Source organism: Centruroides sculpturatus, unplaced genomic scaffold (assembly GCF_000671375.1).
Source record: "Centruroides sculpturatus isolate CEXI.00-Female unplaced genomic scaffold, Cexi_2.0 scaffold148, whole genome shotgun sequence".
NCBI lineage: Eukaryota > Metazoa > Arthropoda > Arachnida > Scorpiones > Buthidae > Centruroides > Centruroides sculpturatus.
The window spans coordinates 711,733-736,319 of record NW_019384359.1 but is presented as its reverse complement, the minus strand read 5'-3'; the positions used below and the strand labels follow the sequence as shown (position 1 = coordinate 736,319).

The 24,587-nt window shown below is 29.9% G+C and overlaps 1 protein-coding gene across 1 annotated transcript in view; it reads right to left on the bottom strand.

Annotated features, from left to right (window-relative positions):
- LOC111640538 (3-hydroxyacyl-CoA dehydrogenase type-2-like) overlaps positions 1-21,598 on the bottom strand; it is a 26,895-nt gene extending 5,297 nt beyond the window's left edge. Inside the window, exons 1-5 of the mRNA XM_023386556.1 lie at positions 21,536-21,598; positions 13,535-13,699; positions 10,714-10,878; positions 8,490-8,651; positions 646-883 (exon numbers count right to left, since the gene is read on the bottom strand). Of these exons, the coding sequence (XP_023242324.1) occupies positions 646-883; positions 8,490-8,651; positions 10,714-10,878; positions 13,535-13,699; positions 21,536-21,559 (754 nt within the window). The 5' untranslated portion in view covers positions 21,560-21,598. The remainder of the gene's footprint in view (positions 1-645; positions 884-8,489; positions 8,652-10,713; positions 10,879-13,534; positions 13,700-21,535) is intronic.
- Positions 21,599-24,587: the final 2,989 nt, after the last annotated feature.

The window sequence follows — 24,587 nt, the reverse complement described above, 5'->3', positions numbered from 1 at the left end:
AAATCGCGGCCGCGGTTTGATGCGCTGTTCCGCGACGAAACCAAGCTTTAGCAACGGGCGTAGTCGAACGGTACACACTCGGTAAGCAATCCTACAATTTTTTGTTTATAACGTAGTTTATACGGATTATTTTCAAAAAAATATATGCATTTTGGAAATGTTGAGTCGAATTAGTCTAGAATCGATTAATTTTATGAAAGAAAATCTTTCAAACAGCCATAGTCCGTAAACTATGATTCCTACAAAATTGATTCATAAAGAACGGAACGTATCTACTGTCTTATAGGGGGATCTACTGTATTTATAATATGTTATTTATGAGAAAAACTCATATTTCACTAGCATGAATGCAGAAAAACATTGAATCCAAAAAATTAAATAAATAAGTTTAAATAAAAAATATAGAATATTTGATTATAAATCTACTGATATTATTTATATGTATCATTATGAATAAAAAATTAATTTTAGAATACATCCAGTCAATAATAGATATTTCAGTCATTTTTACTGTGTTCGCATATCTTAATATCAGATTATTCTCAAAAGAATAATGTAGAAATCGTCAACTTGTATTAGTTTTCATATTGTGTTTAAAAAATACTATTATTAAAAGTAATTATTTTGAATCTGTAAAATCATTACCTGGAGCTACTGTACAGCAGCGAATACCTTGAGTAGAAAGATCACGAGCTATTGGTAAAGTCATTGCATTAATTGCACCACTACTTGCTGAATATGCTGACTGCCCAATCTCTCCATCAAATGCACAAATTGATGATGTATTAATGATCAATCCTCTCTGCCCATTTGTATCTGGTGTGTTTTTTCCCATCATTCCAGCTGCTAAGCGTAATATATTAAATGTACCAATAACATTAACCTGAAATTATAAATTAAATATTAGATTTTTTCAAATTAGATCAAAATTATATAGTTTTTTTGTCAAACAAAATAAAATATAAAATACCGTATTAAAATATGCAGAAAAATATAATCCTCAGATATATATCTGAGGATTATATTTTTCTCCATTCAAACTGGCCGAAAACATTAGAAAAGTGAATAAAAAGGCTGCATGTTTAAAGGTTTTTGTATCGAGGTGTGAATATTAGTTGGGTGCAGTTAGAGAAGAGTGAAAAATATAATTTCAAATAAAGTAATATAAAGCAACTTCATAGTTTGCCCTCACTGTAAATAACACTAAGATGAATGAAAACTATTATTGTGGAATATTCAGTGTAAAATTGTAAACATAATATTTATCATCCAACTAAAAACAAATTCTGACAGTGATATTATAAATAAAACTTTTTGTATTTATAACAATGTTGATGATATGAATAATAAATCATTTGACTGTTTCATTTTCACATTGGTAAAATTTAAAATAAGAAGTTGTAAGAAAAATAATAAGAGATACCATTAATTGCATTTAATGTTGTTATAATTTGTTATTTTATATAATTTTTTTTGTTAGCAACAAGGGACCACTGATACAATGAAATGCCATTGAATATTGTAATTATGTCTTAGTGTAATCATTAGAGATGGGCAAATATCACTTTTCTCAAATTTGAATATTAACTAAATCTCAAATAACCTGAATACTTAGTGAAGTTAATCACTACTAATGTCAATAAGTCATTACTTGTTTTATTGTCTTCTAAATGAAAATTCTCCTTCTGATTTTCAGTCAATTTACAATGTTATTATTTTATTGTACTCAGAAGAATGTTTTCTTTAACATTTAATTAACAACTAATTTTGTTATATCTGATTAATTTTATATTTTAGTTGCAGTTTAACTGGCATGCTGGTAACCATGTGGTTTCTGGCATGCTAGTCTCCTCTGTTTATATGGGGCATGCTAATCATTCTGCAAAAATACAGTAGTATTCAAATTTATTTTTTATCAATGCTATATTTGAGATCTCAAATTTCAAATACTTTCTAGTATCTGAGTATTTTCAATTAGTATTTTCTCATCTCCAATAATTATATTATTATTTTAAAATGATCACTAATTCTTATCATTGTGTTTTTGTTACAACTAAAATAAATATTTTATGCTCTTTATATATATAAAGAGCATAAAATAGGTTACAAGTAAGGTACAAATAAATGTGAAATCATGCATATTATTTCTGTAATATATTCATAAAATATTTATTATTATTTACTCAAATTCCTAAATTATTTTTTCTAGGAATTTAATAAATATGAAAATGTTAAAAATGAAAAATTTTGAAACACACTTCAATCATGTTTGTTCATTTCCTATTTGCATAATTATTCATGTGTACTGTACTTATTTATTTATTTTACACGTTAATATTTTAGAACTAAAGAACAACTAAAAAACATTCTAGAAAGTTCCAGAAAACATTTTAAATTCTGTTGTTCTCTGAATATAAAAGTTTCAAATATGCTTTGAAGTTTTTTGAAAAATAAAATTAAACACACACAAAATATATCAAGATAATGATTTCATTCAAACTCAAGAAGTAATTGGGACATTCCAATTTTCAACACGAGTGTTGGGTGTTGAAACCAATAATTTGACGTCATCAACAACGTTTCAACTTCAGGTATGAAGTGCTTAGTTCCCATAATTCCATTCTCAGCAAGATGGATTTCATTCAACTGTTGCACCAATTACCCGTAATTCATTGAAAAATAGCGATCAACATATCTGTTGAGTGCTGAGTGTGTTGAGTCAGTGTTGACAACAGCACTGCACCACTTTAATGTTGAAAAAAGGAATGACTTTTAACAAACATTGAGATCAGCACTTAGTCAGTGTTGAAAATTGGAATGTCCCAGAACGCTTAGCTAAAATGACCTCTGGCATCATCACAAAGTAACCTTTATTATTACATGCTTAATCATTTATAGCAATTAACATGAATCTATTGTAAAAATCTATACTTAAAAATACTTACATTTAGTGTGTCATGAAAATCTTCCAATTTATGTGAAACATTGGTATTGAAATTATATACTTGATAAGCTCGAGCTATTGCAGCACAATTAACAGTAAGATCTAATCTTTTAAATTTGTCTTTAATCATTTGAAACATGTTTTGAACTTCATCCTCTGAAGTTATCTATTTTATTGAAAATAATGATAAATTCATATTAATAAAACTCTGAACAGCATATCATGATATTCCACATACAATATTTATTCGCATATAGGACAAGGTGTGACTTTAAAAATCAAAATTAAGAAAATTAGATTTATTAATACAATTCTAATTTTATTTTATTTAATCACAAATTAAATATCAAATGCATGTAAATGCACACATTATCCTGTAAAAATTACTGGCACGTTAAACTTTAAGAAAAAATCTTGTAAAATCAACAACATAATTTGTTCACGTAAAGCTGCACAATCGGGAATCTTATTTGACAATTCTTAACGTTGAATCCACTTTCCATTGATTACGCTTATGAGTTTCTCTGAATTCTGATTTCCGAATAATTATCTGTTTTCATGTGGGAATGGATTAAAACTTATATCGGGCTCCTGTGTGATTTTGGAATTCAACTTAAAAACTTTGCTTTTCCTATTGCTATTCATCTGCTCCTGAGGATACACACAAACAATTCAAATGAACCAGATAAAATACTTGTGTTTTTAAACACCAGAGGGTGAGCATCCAGTAAAAAATGCAAATACACAGTTCAAAAAACTTAGTACAAAAACACAAAGAATCCTTCGCTCGTGCATATAAGTCAACTTAGGTTTTTGAAACAGTGAAAAATGAATAAAAACTTGTCTTATATGCGAGTAAATATAGTACATCTCAAAATAAATAAATAAAAATAAAACCTGTAATAAATTTACTTTACGTATTTAAAATACTGTATCATCACAATTATTATACATACTATTTTTTATCTGAATTTAAAAACTAATAATTATTATAACAGAGTATTTAAAATGTAAAATGTAACTTCGGACATGTGAAAAACATTGATCATGCTACTTTCTATTGAGAAGTCTCAAGGATTTATATCTAGAGAATGTGCAGACCATCAACCCTCTTCCATGGTGTTTTCCATGATGCAAAAATCATTGAAGTTGAGGACAAATATCTTGAACATATTGTATAGCTTGCTATTCAGTTATGCTAAAATCATGGTGTAAGAATACAGGTGATACCACTCCTATTGTTTGACTGTCAAAAACTTCTCAGGAATGTGGTCTTACTTCAGATGTTCACCACCAGGCGTCATCTTATTAGAAAGTCTATTTTGTATCATTGCTTATCATTTTATGTTGTCTCATTCAACAGTATTTTAAAAAAATTCTTAGAAAAGAATGTCTTTTAAATAATGTGTGCATAATTGCAAAGATAATTATTATCCAAAGAAACAAATAATAAATGTATTTAAGATAACAAATGATTTGGAATTATTTAAAAAATGGAAACAAGCAATACTGTGTGCAGATCAAGAACTGATTGAATGCTATGACATTTGTAAAAAGCATTGTGCTCTGTATCAAATTCTTCATTCGTAGAGAGTATATAAAGATAGAAAGGAAATCATCAACGTTCCTTATAAAACTTCTTGACAAACTAAGAATGCAGTGCCAGTTTGTTTCCGAAATTCCCATCATACCTTTCTAAACCTAGCAAAGTACTTTGAAAAAGTCTTTTAATTACCTTTAAACTATTTAACCAATCCATAACCTAAAATATACTTCTAATTGCTGTGTTTTTTCTACAGCAGTGTAAAAATTATAACCAAATATATTTTATTGCAGTAGTTTTTTGGGACAATTAGAAGAGCTGGATGTCAAAATAAACATCCTGTCTTCTAAGCTTACCACTGAGCCTTTCCTGGATGTTAGTTATTTTTGCATTCTCTATCTTGAGAGAGTGTGGGTTTTGGTTGAATATGTAATTCTCAATATTGGCTGGTTAATCAAAATGCTTGGTTAATATTGAGAATTACATATTCAACCAAAACCCACACTCTCTCAAGATAGAGAATGCAAAAATAAACATCCTGTTTTTCAAACATTTTTGCAACTACATAATGATATATATACATGTAGATTGTCATCATTATATTCCCCTATAAAAGCCACTAAGATACTAAGATCTGGTATTACACTGTATATATATATATTTCCTATATAAGTGAAGACTTTAGCTAAAATTATGTTGTTATAATTTTACCATAAAATAAAAATTTGAACAACAATTTCATATTATTGGGCCGCAATTTGAAAAAATTGTAGACCTTTAAATTCCCACTGTTGGATAACAGTAGGAATTTAAAGGTCTACAATTCATCTGCCTGAACTTCCTTAATCTCAAGAATAGAGTTAGTTAGATGAAAGCTAAGACAAGATATGGAAAGCTTAGAAGCATGAGGCCCAATTAACTATATATGAACTTCTGATGCAAACTTGAAGTCACATTATTTCAATTAAAAAATTTTTCCCTGAAAAAGAGATAGATGACTAGCATAATTGTATTGCTAACAGTAAAAGTATGATACACAAAGACAAGACATTACTAATTTGAGGTGGAGAACATATATTTTAAATCAAATACATTAAAAATATGATTAAAAATTGTAGTCCAGCATTGTGACAATGTCACAATAAATACTGTATTTGCTCGTTGCAATATATCTTTTTCAGGTCCTTGCTGAGTGAAAGTATATTATAAAAACTATAATATATATATTGATTTTTCAGGACAAGTTCATTTATAGTTAAATTGTTAAATATATACTTACATCAGTAGAAGAGAATACACAGTTGTTACCCAAATCTTTTGCAATGCTTTCTCCATTTGATGTTGGTAAATCACAGATGATTACTTTAGCTCCTTTACTTATTAAATTTTTTACAGTAGCCTGTCCTAAACCCGAAGCTCCTCCAGTAACAACAGCTACAAGATCCTTAAAAAAATTAATTTCAAATTTAAATGTAGTAATTAAAACTAACAAATCAAATTGTATTTTCACATATTATATATACTGACATATAAGTCTACCTCAAGATTTTCAGACTCTGGTTTAAACCTACACTCAGACATGCAATAGGGTATCAGTAGGCTAGAACTAAGATGTGGATATGGTATGTGATAGTCCACAGTAAAAATGTATAATAAGAGCACAACACTTTCATCAGAATATTGACTATTATACCTTTCAATATACAATATATATGTTTTGCAAGTCTGGAAACATCGTTCATTCTTGAAATAGACTAATTTTGAATTGTCAATTTTACATTACCATTTTATAGTTTCTAATAAGATGCCAACATTTGTTTGAGTCTTTGGATTATGATTTAGAAAATGTTAGTGTGTCTTATTTAGACAACAGTGTTTCCTATTCACTACCAATCACAAAAGTTTGGCATAGATTAATTTTTGTATTATCTTTTTACCTGAAGATTACTTAATATTTTATACTTGCTAATGATGTTCATTACAGACATGTTACATTAAATATTATATTACAGCTTAAGCATACATAATAAATAAGTAAGTACTCATTGCAACAATTTCAAAATTAAAAACTCCAAAGATAACAATAAATGAAAACATATATATATATATATATATATATATTATGTACTATGCAGTAAAGCTCATATAAAAAAGGATAAAGACAACAGTATCTATGCAAGATGCATAACTGCAAAAATCTTCAGTAATTTATCTTGNAGTACTCTCCATTAGATGTGATGCACTTGTGAAGTCTTTTTCCCCACTGTTTGAAGCATCTCTAGAATGCTTCAACCTTGATATTGTCCAGTGCCCTTAGCAAAGTTGTTTTTACCATCTCCACATCATCAAAATGTTTCCCTTTTAAACTTTTTTCATTCTCGGAAACAGAAAAAAGTCGCACAAGGCTAGGTCTGGTAAATACGGAGGGTGGGGAATGACAGGCCAAATAGTGAGTCACTCGTAAGGCCGTGTGTGCATGGGCATTGTCATGATGAAGGAACCAGTCACCTGATCGCTAAAGTTCCAGACGTTTCCTTCGCACATCCTCTCGCAGACGTCTTAACACTTTTTTGGCAGATTTTTTCAACGTTTTCATTGTTTTGAGATGTTGAAGGATGTCCAGAACTTTGCAGGCAGAACAAAATAACAGTAAGAGAAACACAACACACTATGCTCAAACGTAAACCTACAAACTGATGCCATTTGCACAGCTATTTCATGAAGGTCTCTACTAACCCCATGTAACGGGAGAACTCTCTGCTTGTCTACGAATGGCAGCGCGCTCACAGTTCGGTTTTTATTTGGTTCCCCCTCGTATATGTCTATATAAAATACTTTTTATATTAAAAAAAAAAAATTTCAAAAAAATGGTAAAGTATGAAAAAATCTATATCTATATATATATATATATATAAAAATGGACATGTATGTCCCTATATTTCACTTTTCCGCCAAAACTACACATCGCATGTGAATGGTGTTTGTATGTGGTAGTAGCCCCAAGTCTCCATTCGTGCACTATGGTGGTTCCGTCTTGATAGCTATAAGGGTGCAGGAGATATGGGCCTGAAAGTGGTTTTCTATTTTGAATGTTATGTTCAAATTTAATTTGAACATAAAATTTGAATATTGGTTCGATTATAGAATGATTGTAAATGTTCCAGAAATGTTGAAAATAGTTTGTTTGACTGGATGTAAAAATTCTGTAATTAGTCTGGAAACGGGGGACCTAATTCTTGCATTCTGTGAAAACGGGTAAGATTGGCTATAATGTAATTATCTTAATCTTCACTATTGTTACTTTTTGCCCANGCGACGAAACCAAGCTTTAGCAACGGGCGTAGTCGAACGGTACACACTCGGTAAGCAATCCTACAATTTTTTGTTTATAACGTAGTTTATACGGATTATTTTCAAAAAAATATATGCATTTTGGAAATGTTGAGTCGAATTAGTCTAGAATCGATTAATTTTATGAAAGAAAATCTTTCAAACAGCCATAGTCCGTAAACTATGATTCCTACAAAATTGATTCATAAAGAACGGAACGTATCTACTGTCTTATAGGGGGATCTACTGTATTTATAATATGTTATTTATGAGAAAAACTCATATTTCACTAGCATGAATGCAGAAAAACATTGAATCCAAAAAATTAAATAAATAAGTTTAAATAAAAAATATAGAATATTTGATTATAAATCTACTGATATTATTTATATGTATCATTATGAATAAAAAATTAATTTTAGAATACATCCAGTCAATAATAGATATTTCAGTCATTTTTACTGTGTTCGCATATCTTAATATCAGATTATTCTCAAAAGAATAATGTAGAAATCGTCAACTTGTATTAGTTTTCATATTGTGTTTAAAAAATACTATTATTAAAAGTAATTATTTTGAATCTGTAAAATCATTACCTGGAGCTACTGTACAGCAGCGAATACCTTGAGTAGAAAGATCACGAGCTATTGGTAAAGTCATTGCATTAATTGCACCACTACTTGCTGAATATGCTGACTGCCCAATCTCTCCATCAAATGCACAAATTGATGATGTATTAATGATCAATCCTCTCTGCCCATTTGTATCTGGTGTGTTTTTTCCCATCATTCCAGCTGCTAAGCGTAATATATTAAATGTACCAATAACATTAACCTGAAATTATAAATTAAATATTAGATTTTTTCAAATTAGATCAAAATTATATAGTTTTTTTGTCAAACAAAATAAAATATAAAATACCGTATTAAAATATGCAGAAAAATATAATCCTCAGATATATATCTGAGGATTATATTTTTCTCCATTCAAACTGGCCGAAAACATTAGAAAAGTGAATAAAAAGGCTGCATGTTTAAAGGTTTTTGTATCGAGGTGTGAATATTAGTTGGGTGCAGTTAGAGAAGAGTGAAAAATATAATTTCAAATAAAGTAATATAAAGCAACTTCATAGTTTGCCCTCACTGTAAATAACACTAAGATGAATGAAAACTATTATTGTGGAATATTCAGTGTAAAATTGTAAACATAATATTTATCATCCAACTAAAAACAAATTCTGACAGTGATATTATAAATAAAACTTTTTGTATTTATAACAATGTTGATGATATGAATAATAAATCATTTGACTGTTTCATTTTCACATTGGTAAAATTTAAAATAAGAAGTTGTAAGAAAAATAATAAGAGATACCATTAATTGCATTTAATGTTGTTATAATTTGTTATTTTATATAATTTTTTTTGTTAGCAACAAGGGACCACTGATACAATGAAATGCCATTGAATATTGTAATTATGTCTTAGTGTAATCATTAGAGATGGGCAAATATCACTTTTCTCAAATTTGAATATTAACTAAATCTCAAATAACCTGAATACTTAGTGAAGTTAATCACTACTAATGTCAATAAGTCATTACTTGTTTTATTGTCTTCTAAATGAAAATTCTCCTTCTGATTTTCAGTCAATTTACAATGTTATTATTTTATTGTACTCAGAAGAATGTTTTCTTTAACATTTAATTAACAACTAATTTTGTTATATCTGATTAATTTTATATTTTAGTTGCAGTTTAACTGGCATGCTGGTAACCATGTGGTTTCTGGCATGCTAGTCTCCTCTGTTTATATGGGGCATGCTAATCATTCTGCAAAAATACAGTAGTATTCAAATTTATTTTTTATCAATGCTATATTTGAGATCTCAAATTTCAAATACTTTCTAGTATCTGAGTATTTTCAATTAGTATTTTCTCATCTCCAATAATTATATTATTATTTTAAAATGATCACTAATTCTTATCATTGTGTTTTTGTTACAACTAAAATAAATATTTTATGCTCTTTATATATATAAAGAGCATAAAATAGGTTACAAGTAAGGTACAAATAAATGTGAAATCATGCATATTATTTCTGTAATATATTCATAAAATATTTATTATTATTTACTCAAATTCCTAAATTATTTTTTCTAGGAATTTAATAAATATGAAAATGTTAAAAATGAAAAATTTTGAAACACACTTCAATCATGTTTGTTCATTTCCTATTTGCATAATTATTCATGTGTACTGTACTTATTTATTTATTTTACACGTTAATATTTTAGAACTAAAGAACAACTAAAAAACATTCTAGAAAGTTCCAGAAAACATTTTAAATTCTGTTGTTCTCTGAATATAAAAGTTTCAAATATGCTTTGAAGTTTTTTGAAAAATAAAATTAAACACACACAAAATATATCAAGATAATGATTTCATTCAAACTCAAGAAGTAATTGGGACATTCCAATTTTCAACACGAGTGTTGGGTGTTGAAACCAATAATTTGACGTCATCAACAACGTTTCAACTTCAGGTATGAAGTGCTTAGTTCCCATAATTCCATTCTCAGCAAGATGGATTTCATTCAACTGTTGCACCAATTACCCGTAATTCATTGAAAAATAGCGATCAACATATCTGTTGAGTGCTGAGTGTGTTGAGTCAGTGTTGACAACAGCACTGCACCACTTTAATGTTGAAAAAAGGAATGACTTTTAACAAACATTGAGATCAGCACTTAGTCAGTGTTGAAAATTGGAATGTCCCAGAACGCTTAGCTAAAATGACCTCTGGCATCATCACAAAGTAACCTTTATTATTACATGCTTAATCATTTATAGCAATTAACATGAATCTATTGTAAAAATCTATACTTAAAAATACTTACATTTAGTGTGTCATGAAAATCTTCCAATTTATGTGAAACATTGGTATTGAAATTATATACTTGATAAGCTCGAGCTATTGCAGCACAATTAACAGTAAGATCTAATCTTTTAAATTTGTCTTTAATCATTTGAAACATGTTTTGAACTTCATCCTCTGAAGTTATCTATTTTATTGAAAATAATGATAAATTCATATTAATAAAACTCTGAACAGCATATCATGATATTCCACATACAATATTTATTCGCATATAGGACAAGGTGTGATTTTAAAAATCAAAATTAAGAAAATTAGATTTATTAATACAATTCTAATTTTATTTTATTTAATCACAAATTAAATATCAAATGCATGTAAATGCACACATTATCCTGTAAAAATTACTGGCACGTTAAACTTTAAGAAAAAATCTTGTAAAATCAACAACATAATTTGTTCACGTAAAGCTGCACAATCGGGAATCTTATTTGACAATTCTTAACGTTGAATCCACTTTCCATTGATTACGCTTATGAGTTTCTCTGAATTCTGATTTCCGAATAATTATCTGTTTTCATGTGGGAATGGATTAAAACTTATATCGGGCTCCTGTGTGATTTTGGAATTCAACTTAAAAACTTTGCTTTTCCTATTGCTATTCATCTGCTCCTGAGGATACACACAAACAATTCAAATGAACCAGATAAAATACTTGTGTTTTTAAACACCAGAGGGTGAGCATCCAGTAAAAAATGCAAATATACAGTTCAAAAAACTTAGTACAAAAACACAAAGAATCCTTCGCTCGTGCATATAAGTCAACTTAGGTTTTTGAAACAGTGAAAAATGAATAAAAACTTGTCTTATATGCGAGTAAATATAGTACATCTCAAAATAAATAAATAAAAATAAAACCTGTAATAAATTTACTTTACGTATTTAAAATACTGTATCATCACAATTATTATACATACTATTTTTTATCTGAATTTAAAAACTAATAATTATTATAACAGAGTATTTAAAATGTAAAATGTAACTTCGGACATGTGAAAAACATTGATCATGCTACTTTCTATTGAGAAGTCTCAAGGATTTATATCTAGAGAATGTGCAGACCATCAACCCTCTTCCATGGTGTTTTCCATGATGCAAAAATCATTGAAGTTGAGGACAAATATCTTGAACATATTGTATAGCTTGCTATTCAGTTATGCTAAAATCAAGGTGTAAGAATACAGGTGATACCACTCCTATTGTTTGACTGTCAAAAACTTCTCAGGAATGTGGTCTTACTTCAGATGTTCACCACCAGGCGTCATCTTATTAGAAAGTCTATTTTGTATCATTGCTTATCATTTTATGTTGTCTCATTCAACAGTATTTTAAAAAAATTCTTAGAAAAGAATGTCTTTTAAATAATGTGTGCATAATTGCAAAGATAATTATTATCCAAAGAAACAAATAATAAATGTATTTAAGATAACAAATGATTTGGAATTATTTAAAAAATGGAAACAAGCAATACTGTGTGCAGATCAAGAACTGATTGAATGCTATGACATTTGTAAAAAGCATTGTGCTCTGTATCAAATTCTTCATTCGTAGAGAGTATATAAAGATAGAAAGGAAATCATCAACGTTCCTTATAAAACTTCTTGACAAACTAAGAATGCAGTGCCAGTTTGTTTCCGAAATTCCCATCATACCTTTCTAAACCTAGCAAAGTACTTTGAAAAAGTCTTTTAATTACCTTTAAACTATTTAACCAATCCATAACCTAAAATATACTTCTAATTGCTGTGTTTTTTCTACAGCAGTGTAAAAATTATAACCAAATATATTTTATTGCAGTAGTTTTTTGGGACAATTAGAAGAGCTGGATGTCAAAATAAACATCCTGTCTTCTAAGCTTACCACTGAGCCTTTCCTGGATGTTAGTTATTTTTGCATTCTCTATCTTGAGAGAGTGTGGGTTTTGGTTGAATATGTAATTCTCAATATTGGCTGGTTAATCAAAATGCTTGGTTAATATTGAGAATTACATATTCAACCAAAACCCACACTCTCTCAAGATAGAGAATGCAAAAATAAACATCCTGTTTTTCAAACATTTTTGCAACTACATAATGATATATATACATGTAGATTGTCATCATTATATTCCCCTATAAAAGCCACTAAGATACTAAGATCTGGTATTACACTGTATATATATATATTTCCTATATAAGTGAAGACTTTAGCTAAAATTATGTTGTTATAATTTTACCATAAAATAAAAATTTGAACAACAATTTCATATTATTGGGCCGCAATTTGAAAAAATTGTAGACCTTTAAATTCCCACTGTTGGATAACAGTAGGAATTTAAAGGTCTACAATTCATCTGCCTGAACTTCCTTAATCTCAAGAATAGAGTTAGTTAGATGAAAGCTAAGACAAGATATGGAAAGCTTAGAAGCATGAGGCCCAATTAACTATATATGAACTTCTGATGCAAACTTGAAGTCACATTATTTCAATTAAAAAATTTTTCCCTGAAAAAGAGATAGATGACTAGCATAATTGTATTGCTAACAGTAAAAGTATGATACACAAAGACAAGACATTACTAATTTGAGGTGGAGAACATATATTTTAAATCAAATACATTAAAAATATGATTAAAAATTGTAGTCCAGCATTGTGACAATGTCACAATAAATACTGTATTTGCTCGTTGCAATATATCTTTTTCAGGTCCTTGCTGAGTGAAAGTATATTATAAAAACTATAATATATATATTGATTTTTCAGGACAAGTTCATTTATAGTTAAATTGTTAAATATATACTTACATCAGTAGAAGAGAATACACAGTTGTTACCCAAATCTTTTGCAATGCTTTCTCCATTTGATGTTGGTAAATCACAGATGATTACTTTAGCTCCTTTACTTATTAAATTTTTTACAGTAGCCTGTCCTAAACCCGAAGCTCCTCCAGTAACAACAGCTACAAGATCCTTAAAAAAATTAATTTCAAATTTAAATGTAGTAATTAAAACTAACAAATCAAATTGTATTTTCACATATTATATATACTGACATATAAGTCTACCTCAAGATTTTCAGACTCTGGTTTAAACCTACACTCAGACATGCAATAGGGTATCAGTAGGCTAGAACTAAGATGTGGATATGGTATGTGATAGTCCACAGTAAAAATGTATAATAAGAGCACAACACTTTCATCAGAATATTGACTATTATACCTTTCAATATACAATATATATGTTTTGCAAGTCTGGAAACATCGTTCATTCTTGAAATAGACTAATTTTGAATTGTCAATTTTACATTACCATTTTATAGTTTCTAATAAGATGCCAACATTTGTTTGAGTCTTTGGATTATGATTTAGAAAATGTTAGTGTGTCTTATTTAGACAACAGTGTTTCCTATTCACTACCAATCACAAAAGTTTGGCATAGATTAATTTTTGTATTATCTTTTTACCTGAAGATTACTTAATATTTTATACTTGCTAATGATGTTCATTACAGACATGTTACATTAAATATTATATTACAGCTTAAGCATACATAATAAATAAGTAAGTACTCATTGCAACAATTTCAAAATTAAAAACTCCAAAGATAACAATAAATGAAAACATATATATATATATATATATATATATTATGTACTATGCAGTAAAGCTCATATAGAAAAGGATAAAGACAACAGTATCTATGCAAGATGCATAACAACTGCAAAAATCTTCAGTAATTTATCTTGATAGATCTCTATTATATATCAAATCTACTGATAAACCTATTTGAGCCAAAATCAACATCATCAATAAGGGTGCGATTATGCAGATGCAAATTTAGTAGCAAGCAAGAGGTTGTGAGTGATATAGTTCTCACAAAGAGAAACATGTGCAAGTGAGAAGTGAGAAATCTAGCTAGCGTGAGCAAACATATCTGACAGAATTTTTGGTTCTGCACATATCTGACAGGGTTTGATATTTATTGCATCTCGCCTCTTCTCACCACATATTCTTGCTTGCTCGTGTCTGCATAGTTGCATCCTAAGATATCACTAGTTTACATAGCATAGTACCATATTATTATTGATACACTTGGTTTATAATAGTATAACACTGTGGTATGTCTTTGCTTATGCATTCCATTTATATCAGTATGACTGGCCCATCAAATGATAAAAATTTGCATTTTATACCACTATATAACTTTATTTCTTGTTTTGGAAAAATGTGAAACAAAAAGTGTATACTAAAGTCCAAAATTAAAACTAGAATAGATAACCTGTAATAATTTATGTATGGTGTAATAAAATTGACCGTACATAAATTTTCAAGCACAAAGAGTTTGTGTAACAAACATTTTCTGTTTATTTTATAAACCTGTTTCAGGTTTCAAATTACACAATTCAACATACCCAAATTGGAATGTTTCAAATTTTCAATGATGTTATAAAATTCTTTTTAAAATATTGTAATTATGTATACATAAATATATATTTAAACAAGTATATATTAATAAAAAAATGCATAGGCATATGGAATTCCTGTAGTTTACTTTATTTGTAAAAATACAAATATTTAAATAAAATACTTTCTTACTGGAACTACACTATAAATAAAATCAAAACCTACAATCCAGCAAATCGTTTTTTAATATCTTAGTGTTGCGTAAACTCGAAAATGATATACTCCCCTCGTTCCAGGAAGACATATTGGCTTACGCAAGATATGTGGATGATATCTTTATTTTATGGAAGGATAATCGCAGGGTTAACCAATTTATAGATCTGATCAACGACAACCCATATGGATTAACCCTGTAGCTAGAGCAGGAAAGTGGAAACAATGTTAATTTTTTGGATTTATCTATAACTTGCAAAGAAGGGGAAATCAGAACAGACATATACCGGAAACCCACTTATCTTCCTATTGTCATTCCTAGGAACTCCGCAGACCCTGAGTATATAAAAATTGCCGTTTTTCGTTCATGGATAATGAGGGCACACGCATTGCACCAGCATCTGCGACACGTACAAAGAATTGGATTATATACGAAACATAGCGATACAGCAGGGATACCGTAGAGAAAGAATAGATGCTCTCATTGCGAATTGTCGGAAGTGCCACCCCTCTCAGAGAGGGAATCAGTGTAAAGAGAGAGTCATGCTTAATTACATACCGTTCCTCAAAGGAATGGTTAAAAAAATTACCAGAGATAAGAACATACAGATAGTTTACAAGCGTAATCCCACCGTATATGGGCTCTTAAGAAACAATAAAGGCAGTTACAAACGCAACATGATGGCAGGAGTATACTCAATACCGTTAAAAGACAGTAGATTTAATTCTAATTTGGTATACATAGGAGCAACCATGAGAAACTTAAAGAAAGGAATTGCTGAACATAAGCACTCGGTAAATAAAAACATAGACTCTATGGTGCTTGCTGCCTTTGCTAAGCAACAGAATATCGAGGTCTTTTGGGATCGGGCGGCGATCATTAAAGCTACAAGATCCAGGCAGGCTATAAAACATCTGGAAAAACTAGAAATTCACAAGGTGAAGTTGCACACAAACTGTATTAATCATAGGGATGCTGACAGATTGTCATCAGCATGGAAATCCTTCTACGATGAGTTGACGTAGTTTATATAAGCGGGAAGAATAATTAAGATAATTTTTACTGAATGTATATATTTTATTTTATTTCTTTGTTTCAATTTAATTAACTTGTATAATTTTTGCAATTATTTAAACTTGGTAAATGTTAACGTACATTTATGTAACAGCTTTTTGAATTTTTGTTTTACGTAATTTCGAATTCTTCGTTAGATTCAAAATGATAATTGAGGATGATCGCTTAAAGCGTTCGAAAGTGTTTTTAAGATATTAAAAAACGATTTGCTGGATTGTTTAAAGGTTTTGATTTTATTTATACAAATATTTTATTTATTTAAACTTGGTAAATGTTAACGTACATTTATGTAACCGCTTTTTGAATTTTGTTTTACATAATTTCGAATTCTTCGTTCGATTCAAAATGATAACTGAGGATGATCGCTTAAAGCGTTCGAAAGCGTTTTTAAGATATTAAAAAACGATTTGCTGGATTGTTTAAAGGTTTTGATTTTATTTATACAAATATTTTATTTTTCATTAATATATACTTGTTCAAATATATATTTATGTATACATAATTACAATATTTTAAAAAGAGTATTATAAATAATGTCATTCAATATTTGAAACATTCCAATTTGGGAATTTTGAACAGTGTAATTTGAAACCTGAAGCAGGCTTATAAAACAAACTGAAAATCTTTGTTACACAAACTCTTTGTGCTGGAAAATTTATGTATGGTGTTAATTTTATTACAAAAAGTATATATATGGTAAATGATCAATAATAGAAATGGAAGTATGAAAAATTATGAATTTATATTCTTTAAATTTAATGTTTACATCTTGATAAAAATCACTTCTGTGCATTTGGAGCTAGAACTATTCAAAATGACTAGCCATTTACACACTGAGTACTATATTGTACTCAGTGTGTAAATGACTAGAAACAAAGTGAGAAAGGTTTTGTCTTAGTCATTGATAAAAATCACTAATATAATTAATATTTTTCTTGTATTACATAAAATTATTAATAATAAAAAAATTAAATTTCAAATACAGCATCAATTGTTTCCTATTTTTCTAGGAATATTGATTTTCATTGTCTGAACTTACATATAAACAGAATTTTATAATTTTCATAATTAAGAAAACTATTTTACTAAATTGCAGAGATGACTTCCTACTTACTGTGCTGAAACAAATAATAAATGATAGTGTACTTGCTTTATCTATTAGATTATCTATTGTATCTAACTTTTCTAATACAGTTGATCATACATAATGAGATCAGTTGTGGCAAATTCAGTTAATATGAGCTTTTCACTGTCCCCTTAAATTTTTATAAAGATTGGACACATCACAGATTCCAGTAACCAATCAGAGTAAAAAAGTCTTTAACATCAAAATAATTTTTCATTTCACATGACATACTATTTTCAAAATTGAAATGTTCCATTTAAAGCTTGTTCTATTTTTGAAGGGCTATTATAATCTTAAGACCACAGAAAACATTTGTTTTATGTACAGTACATTCTTATGTGCTGTTCATTCTTTGCTAGATTTTTGGGTATATAATGATTGCATAACAAAATAAATTTATAGTTTATTGTTGAAATATCTGCTTTTTATTATCTTCTTACATTTTATGCAATATTAAGGCTGCTTTTAGATGGCCATTCATCTCATTGAAATCCTTCTATTTTAAAAGTTTTTCTCACTTGGGATTTATTGGTGAACATCTGTGCAAGGAGATGGGACTCTCACACTGCACAGTGTAGAGATTTCTGCATGGGAAAATTTTACTGGGCATCTCAAACAACCAGACTACCCAAGGTCATTAAGTGACCTTGACAAATTACCAGTTGGCCATAATATAAGATGGCTTGTGCAGAATACATGATGTGATCTTTCCTCTTTTGTTTCCTCTTGGTTAATTAGATAATTTCCATGCACTCAAAGCTAGAACTATGTAAAATAAGTAAGACAAAACCTTTCATACTTTGTTTCTAGCAGTTTAATCACCAAGTACAAACATTTTCAGCTGTTTTGAATGGCCTTCTTCAGGTACAATAAGGTCGGTTGGAATGTCTGTTATTGTACCTGAAGTCCATTCAAAACGGCTGAAAATGTTTGTACTTAGTGTTTAAACTGATAGAAACAAAGTGTAAAAGATTTTGTCTTACTTATAATTAGATGATGTGATCTTTTTGGTTGTGTTCAGATCCTGACAAAAATTAGATCAGATTCATGGTAAATTTACAATTCAATTTATAAATTTGAAGGTTATATGCCAGACTTTTCTTTATTCTTTATACATAAATATCATTAGAATGCCTAACCACTGTGCTGGGCTGTCTGTTAAACATGCGATAGAATAAGATGTGAACTCTGAATGAGGGGTTTCCCACCCACCCCAGAATTGCAGACCTCCTGTATGAACAAAAAAAAGTCAAAGGAACCATACCTGTACAAGCAAACTTTTGTGAGCTATTCACTTTCAAAGGTCAGTTTTCACTGTGTACCAGTACTACTGCCTATGGGGCATGCATAGTTTAAATCTTGTCACTTGCAGCACTACTGTCAGCTTGATGTATACTTAACTTCTGGTAGTGAGTAAGTAGTAGAAACTGAATGTGAAGTTTTAATCTTCTTATAAAAACATTGTAACAATTGCTGAATTACGAAAGAAATTAAACAAATTAGAGAACAAGACAACAGGGACAAAAGAAAAACTTTTAGACACAAGCTTAAAATAACAAGTATAAACTGACACTTTTACAGTTATTGGTTTTCATTTTTGATCTTGTAATAGAATTATGAGGCCAACAATTTAGTTTTACTCAACTTCAATTTGTAATATACATTTAAATTTTAGATACATAATAATAAACACAAAACAATGTTAAAATTATTGTCATTAATGTTTGATAATAATTAAAACAATTTTAAGCTGTTTTTGAAATTAACTGTATTGTCAAATGTAGCATAATTATAAGGACACCATATTTTTGGTAAAATTCATATCATTTAATATTTAGTTGAAGCACCTTTCATTTGAATAACACCAAACACTATCAGACATAATTTGAATCGATTTTTGCAATTGTTTCACTTCAATAATTTCTCAAGCATCCCTAATTGGTAATTTTACCTGGTTTACTTAAGAATAATGCTTGCCTTGATCAATACTCCACATATAGTTGTGCATGGCAGCAACAGTACAATGCCATGCACAACTACATGTGGATTTGAATTTATAAATTCAATCAATCAATATAGAAATTCAAGGGATCAACCTAATGTTGGTAGTTCTGTTCAACATGTACAGTACACACCTGAATTGCTGGTACATTCCACTGAGTGGCACAAAATAACTAAATAAGAAGTTTGAACAGCATAAAACAATCTCAGATATTATTATTCTCTCATAATAATTATAATTAATATTCAATAAAATAAGATATACATAAATTTTTTCAAGTTCTTTTGTTATAATATATGAAGTGTGCAATGCCATAATGTAAATGCCAAAATAGAAACTTTTCAGGAGATAAAAACACTTTTTCTAATGAATGAATTCATTTCAATTTTACAATAAGATGGTAAAAAACTCACTAGATTACAAATTCTCTGGAATATCAAAATGATGTAAATATAAGCAGTAACATTTTAAGTGCCAAAAGTCACATGACTTGCACTCTGGCTCTTTAAATGTTATATCTTCATATAAATTCATCTTCAAAATACAGTCACTTATGGTGCCACAATAATGTCTTGTGGCAATCATTGCATTTTGAATTCTTCAATAAAATGTATTTAAAGAAAAATGGCATTGCATGCTTCATATATGACAATTGTTAAGATTGCAGATGTAAATGAGACTGTTGAGGCCTTAACAGCTGTAGAGCATGCCCATAGGAGCAAAAGGTAAAAAAAGCCATAACTAAGCATCAAAATATAACCCCTGAAATCAGCCTACTTTCAGGGCACAATTGGGAGTTGTGCTTCATGCTCTGCTAAGACTATTGTGTTTAATTATTCAGCCCAGATAACTATGTTGACTTTGAGTAGTCCACTTAACTGTTCATGGAGTACTTGATGTTATATGTTTTAGGGGTGCGGGAGGTTGCTGTCATGCCCAACTGCATATGGAGTGTAAGTCAAGACAAGCAATAGCAAACCTTGACTGATGCAGAGCATAGAGAATAGGTACACTGGTACACAGTGAAAACTGACCTTTGAAATTGAATAGTTCACAAAGATTTGCTTATATAGGTATGGTTCCTTTGACTTTTTTTGTTCATACAGGTCTACAATTCTGGGGTGGGTGGGAAACTCCTCATTCAGAGTTCCCATATTATCCTATCGCATGTTTAAGAGACAGCCCAGCGCAGTGGTTAGGCATTCTAATATTTATGAATAAAGAAAAGTCTGACATGTGACCTTTCACAAGATATCTGGCTCCAAATGGAGAACCCCAATGACAGCAGTTCCAGCCACCATCTTGCTTGTGGACATCATGTTTGAAAGCAAGTTATGTTTAGACAAGGTGACCAGTGCCTTTAACAAAAATAATAAATGCATTAACTTCTACTGATTAAAAACAATTTTTACCTTGAACATGTACTACTGCCTATTCTCCATGGTCTGTGTTGGTCAAAGTGAGCAATGGCAAATCTTAACCAACACCAGGGCCAGCCCGAGAAAAAATAGGGCCAGTGCAAAGTTGTCATGCGAGGCCTTTAAAAAGTAAAAAAACAGTTTAGGACAACAAAATAATATTTTAATGGTAAACGTACCATCTATTAAATAGATTAGGAAATAATGAAATGATCAAATTTTAATTTTGCAAGAACTGAATCATGCAGGATCACAGGACCTTGTGTGATTGCACCGGTCACACTGCCCTCTGGCTGGGCCGGCCCTGACCAATATGTACTCCACATGTAGTTGTGTGTGGGAACAACACACAACTACACAACACGCATGGAAAGTAGCTACACAACATAGAAGTAAGCTGATTTCGGGGAGCTATCTATCTCACGCATGCAGAGGTATAGTTATTTTGACTTTAATGCTCCTAAGAGCATGCTCTACAGTTCTATTAAGCTTCCAAAAATGTCATTCACATCTTACCCTAACAAGTTTTCAAGTTTACTCATTTTGAATAAAAAATTATCCATATATACCTTCCACTGTCTAAAACAAGCCATCACACGTGACAAAATAAACACTTTACGGCATGCTCGATATTTTCGTTTTTAGTGTTGCCAGATATTTACGATCATTAAAAAATAATATTTTATAATTAGCATTTAGTTATTTTATTCACATTTTTTATATTTTTATAATTAACAAATTCGAAAACTAATAAATAAATAAGATTAAAATTAGTAATAAATAAGTTTCTTTTTTTTCGGCGATATTTTAACGATAAATTTACACCTCGTGACTAAACGTGTTTATCATTCTCACATGATTAAGACGTCGATTTCGAAGAAAGATGGAAAAGCAATTGGAGAAATGTGTTGACGAGATGTAAGCATGATATATATATATTTTTTAAATTTAATAACAAGTAATGACAGCATTTAAAACGAAAAATGAGCAAAATAAAATGTAAATGCTTCAAAAGTCGGAGAGTTAATGATTTTCGACAAGTATATTTAAATTATCAGCTGTGTTAGCGTATTTAAAAAAAAAAACATTAGTAGAATATGCTAAATTCAAGCTTTGAATAATACAAGTTTTTTAAAAATACTTTTATATTCTTCATCAGTTAAAAATATTCAAGTCAGTTTCTTAACTAATTATACTAATGTACACCAATATTATTATACTCTTGTGTTATTTATTGCATATATTTATTATAGTTTATCATTATTCAAAATGTGGTGTAAAAAGATATCCATAAATTCATAAAATAAAAATTTATTTATATGACACATTTTCTTTCAAAGTACTATAAATACATTTGTTTTCATTAACTGTCAATTCTGATTAACCCGGCGCTCCTCGTGGTCGGATTTGTTACGCAGTTACTCGAGGGCGAGTGTTGAACTTGCCCTATGTATTTCTATTGTTAATGATTTGTCTTGAGAAATTTTAGTAAGATCGGGAAGTTTTGTTATGGATAATACACACTTTAATGTTTCTTTCACTTTAGTTTTGAATACGTTAAAAGTAATTTCGGTATAGAAACAGAAAACTGATATCTAATCGGGTCGATCAGATTGATAAAAATAGAAGTACGATATCTGAAGTTATTGTAAAACTTAATTATAATTTCTATTGACATTCTTAATCTGTTTATTCTGAATTTTTGAAGTTGCATTGTTTGCAGATTTGTGTAGTAGTAGTAGTAGGCTACATGTTACACTTTTGCGTGCTTTTTTCCTTTTTTTTTTTTTTTGGGGGCAATATGCACACTTTTCTCTTGATACTGATGTTGCCTGTAAAAGATCTGGTTTCTTTCTCAACACACACTTCCAGGATTTTCATATAAAGATCCTCATTCTTGTTTTTGTGAGGAAGGAGTCTACATTTTCTTCCTCAGACTCCTCATCAAGCCATTTCAGAAACATTTCATCACGTTTTTTGCTAGTATGTATATACAATATCACTTCACAGTTAGAATCATACCACTTGATATGCAAAAATAAGATACAGGATTACTTGTGGGTGAGCATTACTGAAAGTGTTAGCAATGACTATTACAGTTGTCCCTTGATAATCCGACAGGTATGGGACCAAAGGTGTGTCAGATTACCAAAAGTGTCTGGATTACCAAAAATAATTACATATTTCGCATTGTTTTGCTAGCAGTAACTTACAATATTCTCTACTCCAACTGTTCGAACAGAACTGCTCACATAAAACACACGAAATGTGTGTCATCGAGTAAGAATTGGATGGGGAATTCACATCGCGACATGCTTCTGTGCAAGCAGACACGTAACGGGGACGGGTACCTTGACGGGAGGTGCGTCGGACTACTGAGCATGTCGGATTAAAAAACGTCGGACTATAGAGGGACAACTGTACTTCCAATTCCAGTATCTTTTTGAAGGTGATACTTGGGTAGAAAGGTAGATGAGAGTTTGGCCACAAAACTTCTGAGAAGCTCAATTTACTAACATTTAAAACAAAAGGTAAGTGCAGCACTCATCCTCAAGTAACAGTGGGTTAACTGCAAAGAACTTTCAATTTATTTGTTGAATATTTAATAAAAAAAAGAATATTGTACTATTTCAATGAACCCATTTATATCATATCTACAGGGGCGGACTAAGGCCTAGGCAACCTAGGCACGTGCCTAGGGCCCGTAATTTTTGGGGCCCCAAAAATTAGGTTTTTAATTTTTTAATTTTAAAAATAGGCCCGGAATTACAATGTTGCCTAGGGCCTGCTTTAGCCTTAGTCCGCCTCTGCATATCTATTTGCTTTTCTATTCAATTTATGATTATAAAATATTCAGCTCATCATATTTTTAATAATGTAAATTAGATTTGAGAGCAAGGTTTAGTCTTTATCAGATACATTATTAAACTAATAGGTCATTCGACACAAGGAGGGAAAAGGGTACTTATTCAGAAAACTGGTATTAATTTAAGCTTGTAAAATGTGTGTTTTACCACCAACAATTTAAGTATTGCATAATTAATTTTAGTTATTAACTTTTTTAGAAATAAAATATGCAACACAGGATGATATGCAAAAATTTGCCTTAAAGCAATAATCTGTCTAAATAATTATTTTATTTCAATTTGAAATATGTTACAAATTTTAGACTGAATTACAACCTCTAAACCAGCGTTTCTCAAAGTGGGCGATAACGCCCCCTTGTGGGCGCTGGAGGCTTTCAGGGGAGCAGTAGAAGGCTCAAAGAGAATTGGGGGGCGTTAAGGAAATATAGAGGGGCGACGGCAGACAAATTCTATATATAAAAATTCGACGGAATATATATAAAATGTTGACATTTTATATATTTTTTATTGAAAGTCACAACTTGAATATTTCTGACACATTGACTTTTATTTTAGCACAGCATTTCTCAAAGTAAGCAATAACGCCCCCTTCTGGCGCGATGAATAGATCTATGATAGAGGCAGGGTATTGAACGGTGACCAAAGGCAAAATTGGGGCTGATAAGAGGAAACATTGCGTTTAATGGTTTCCAGATGATGAGAACAATGTACAGTAAGGGCACAAAGTGTGAGATTCATAGAAAAGTTTTCCTAA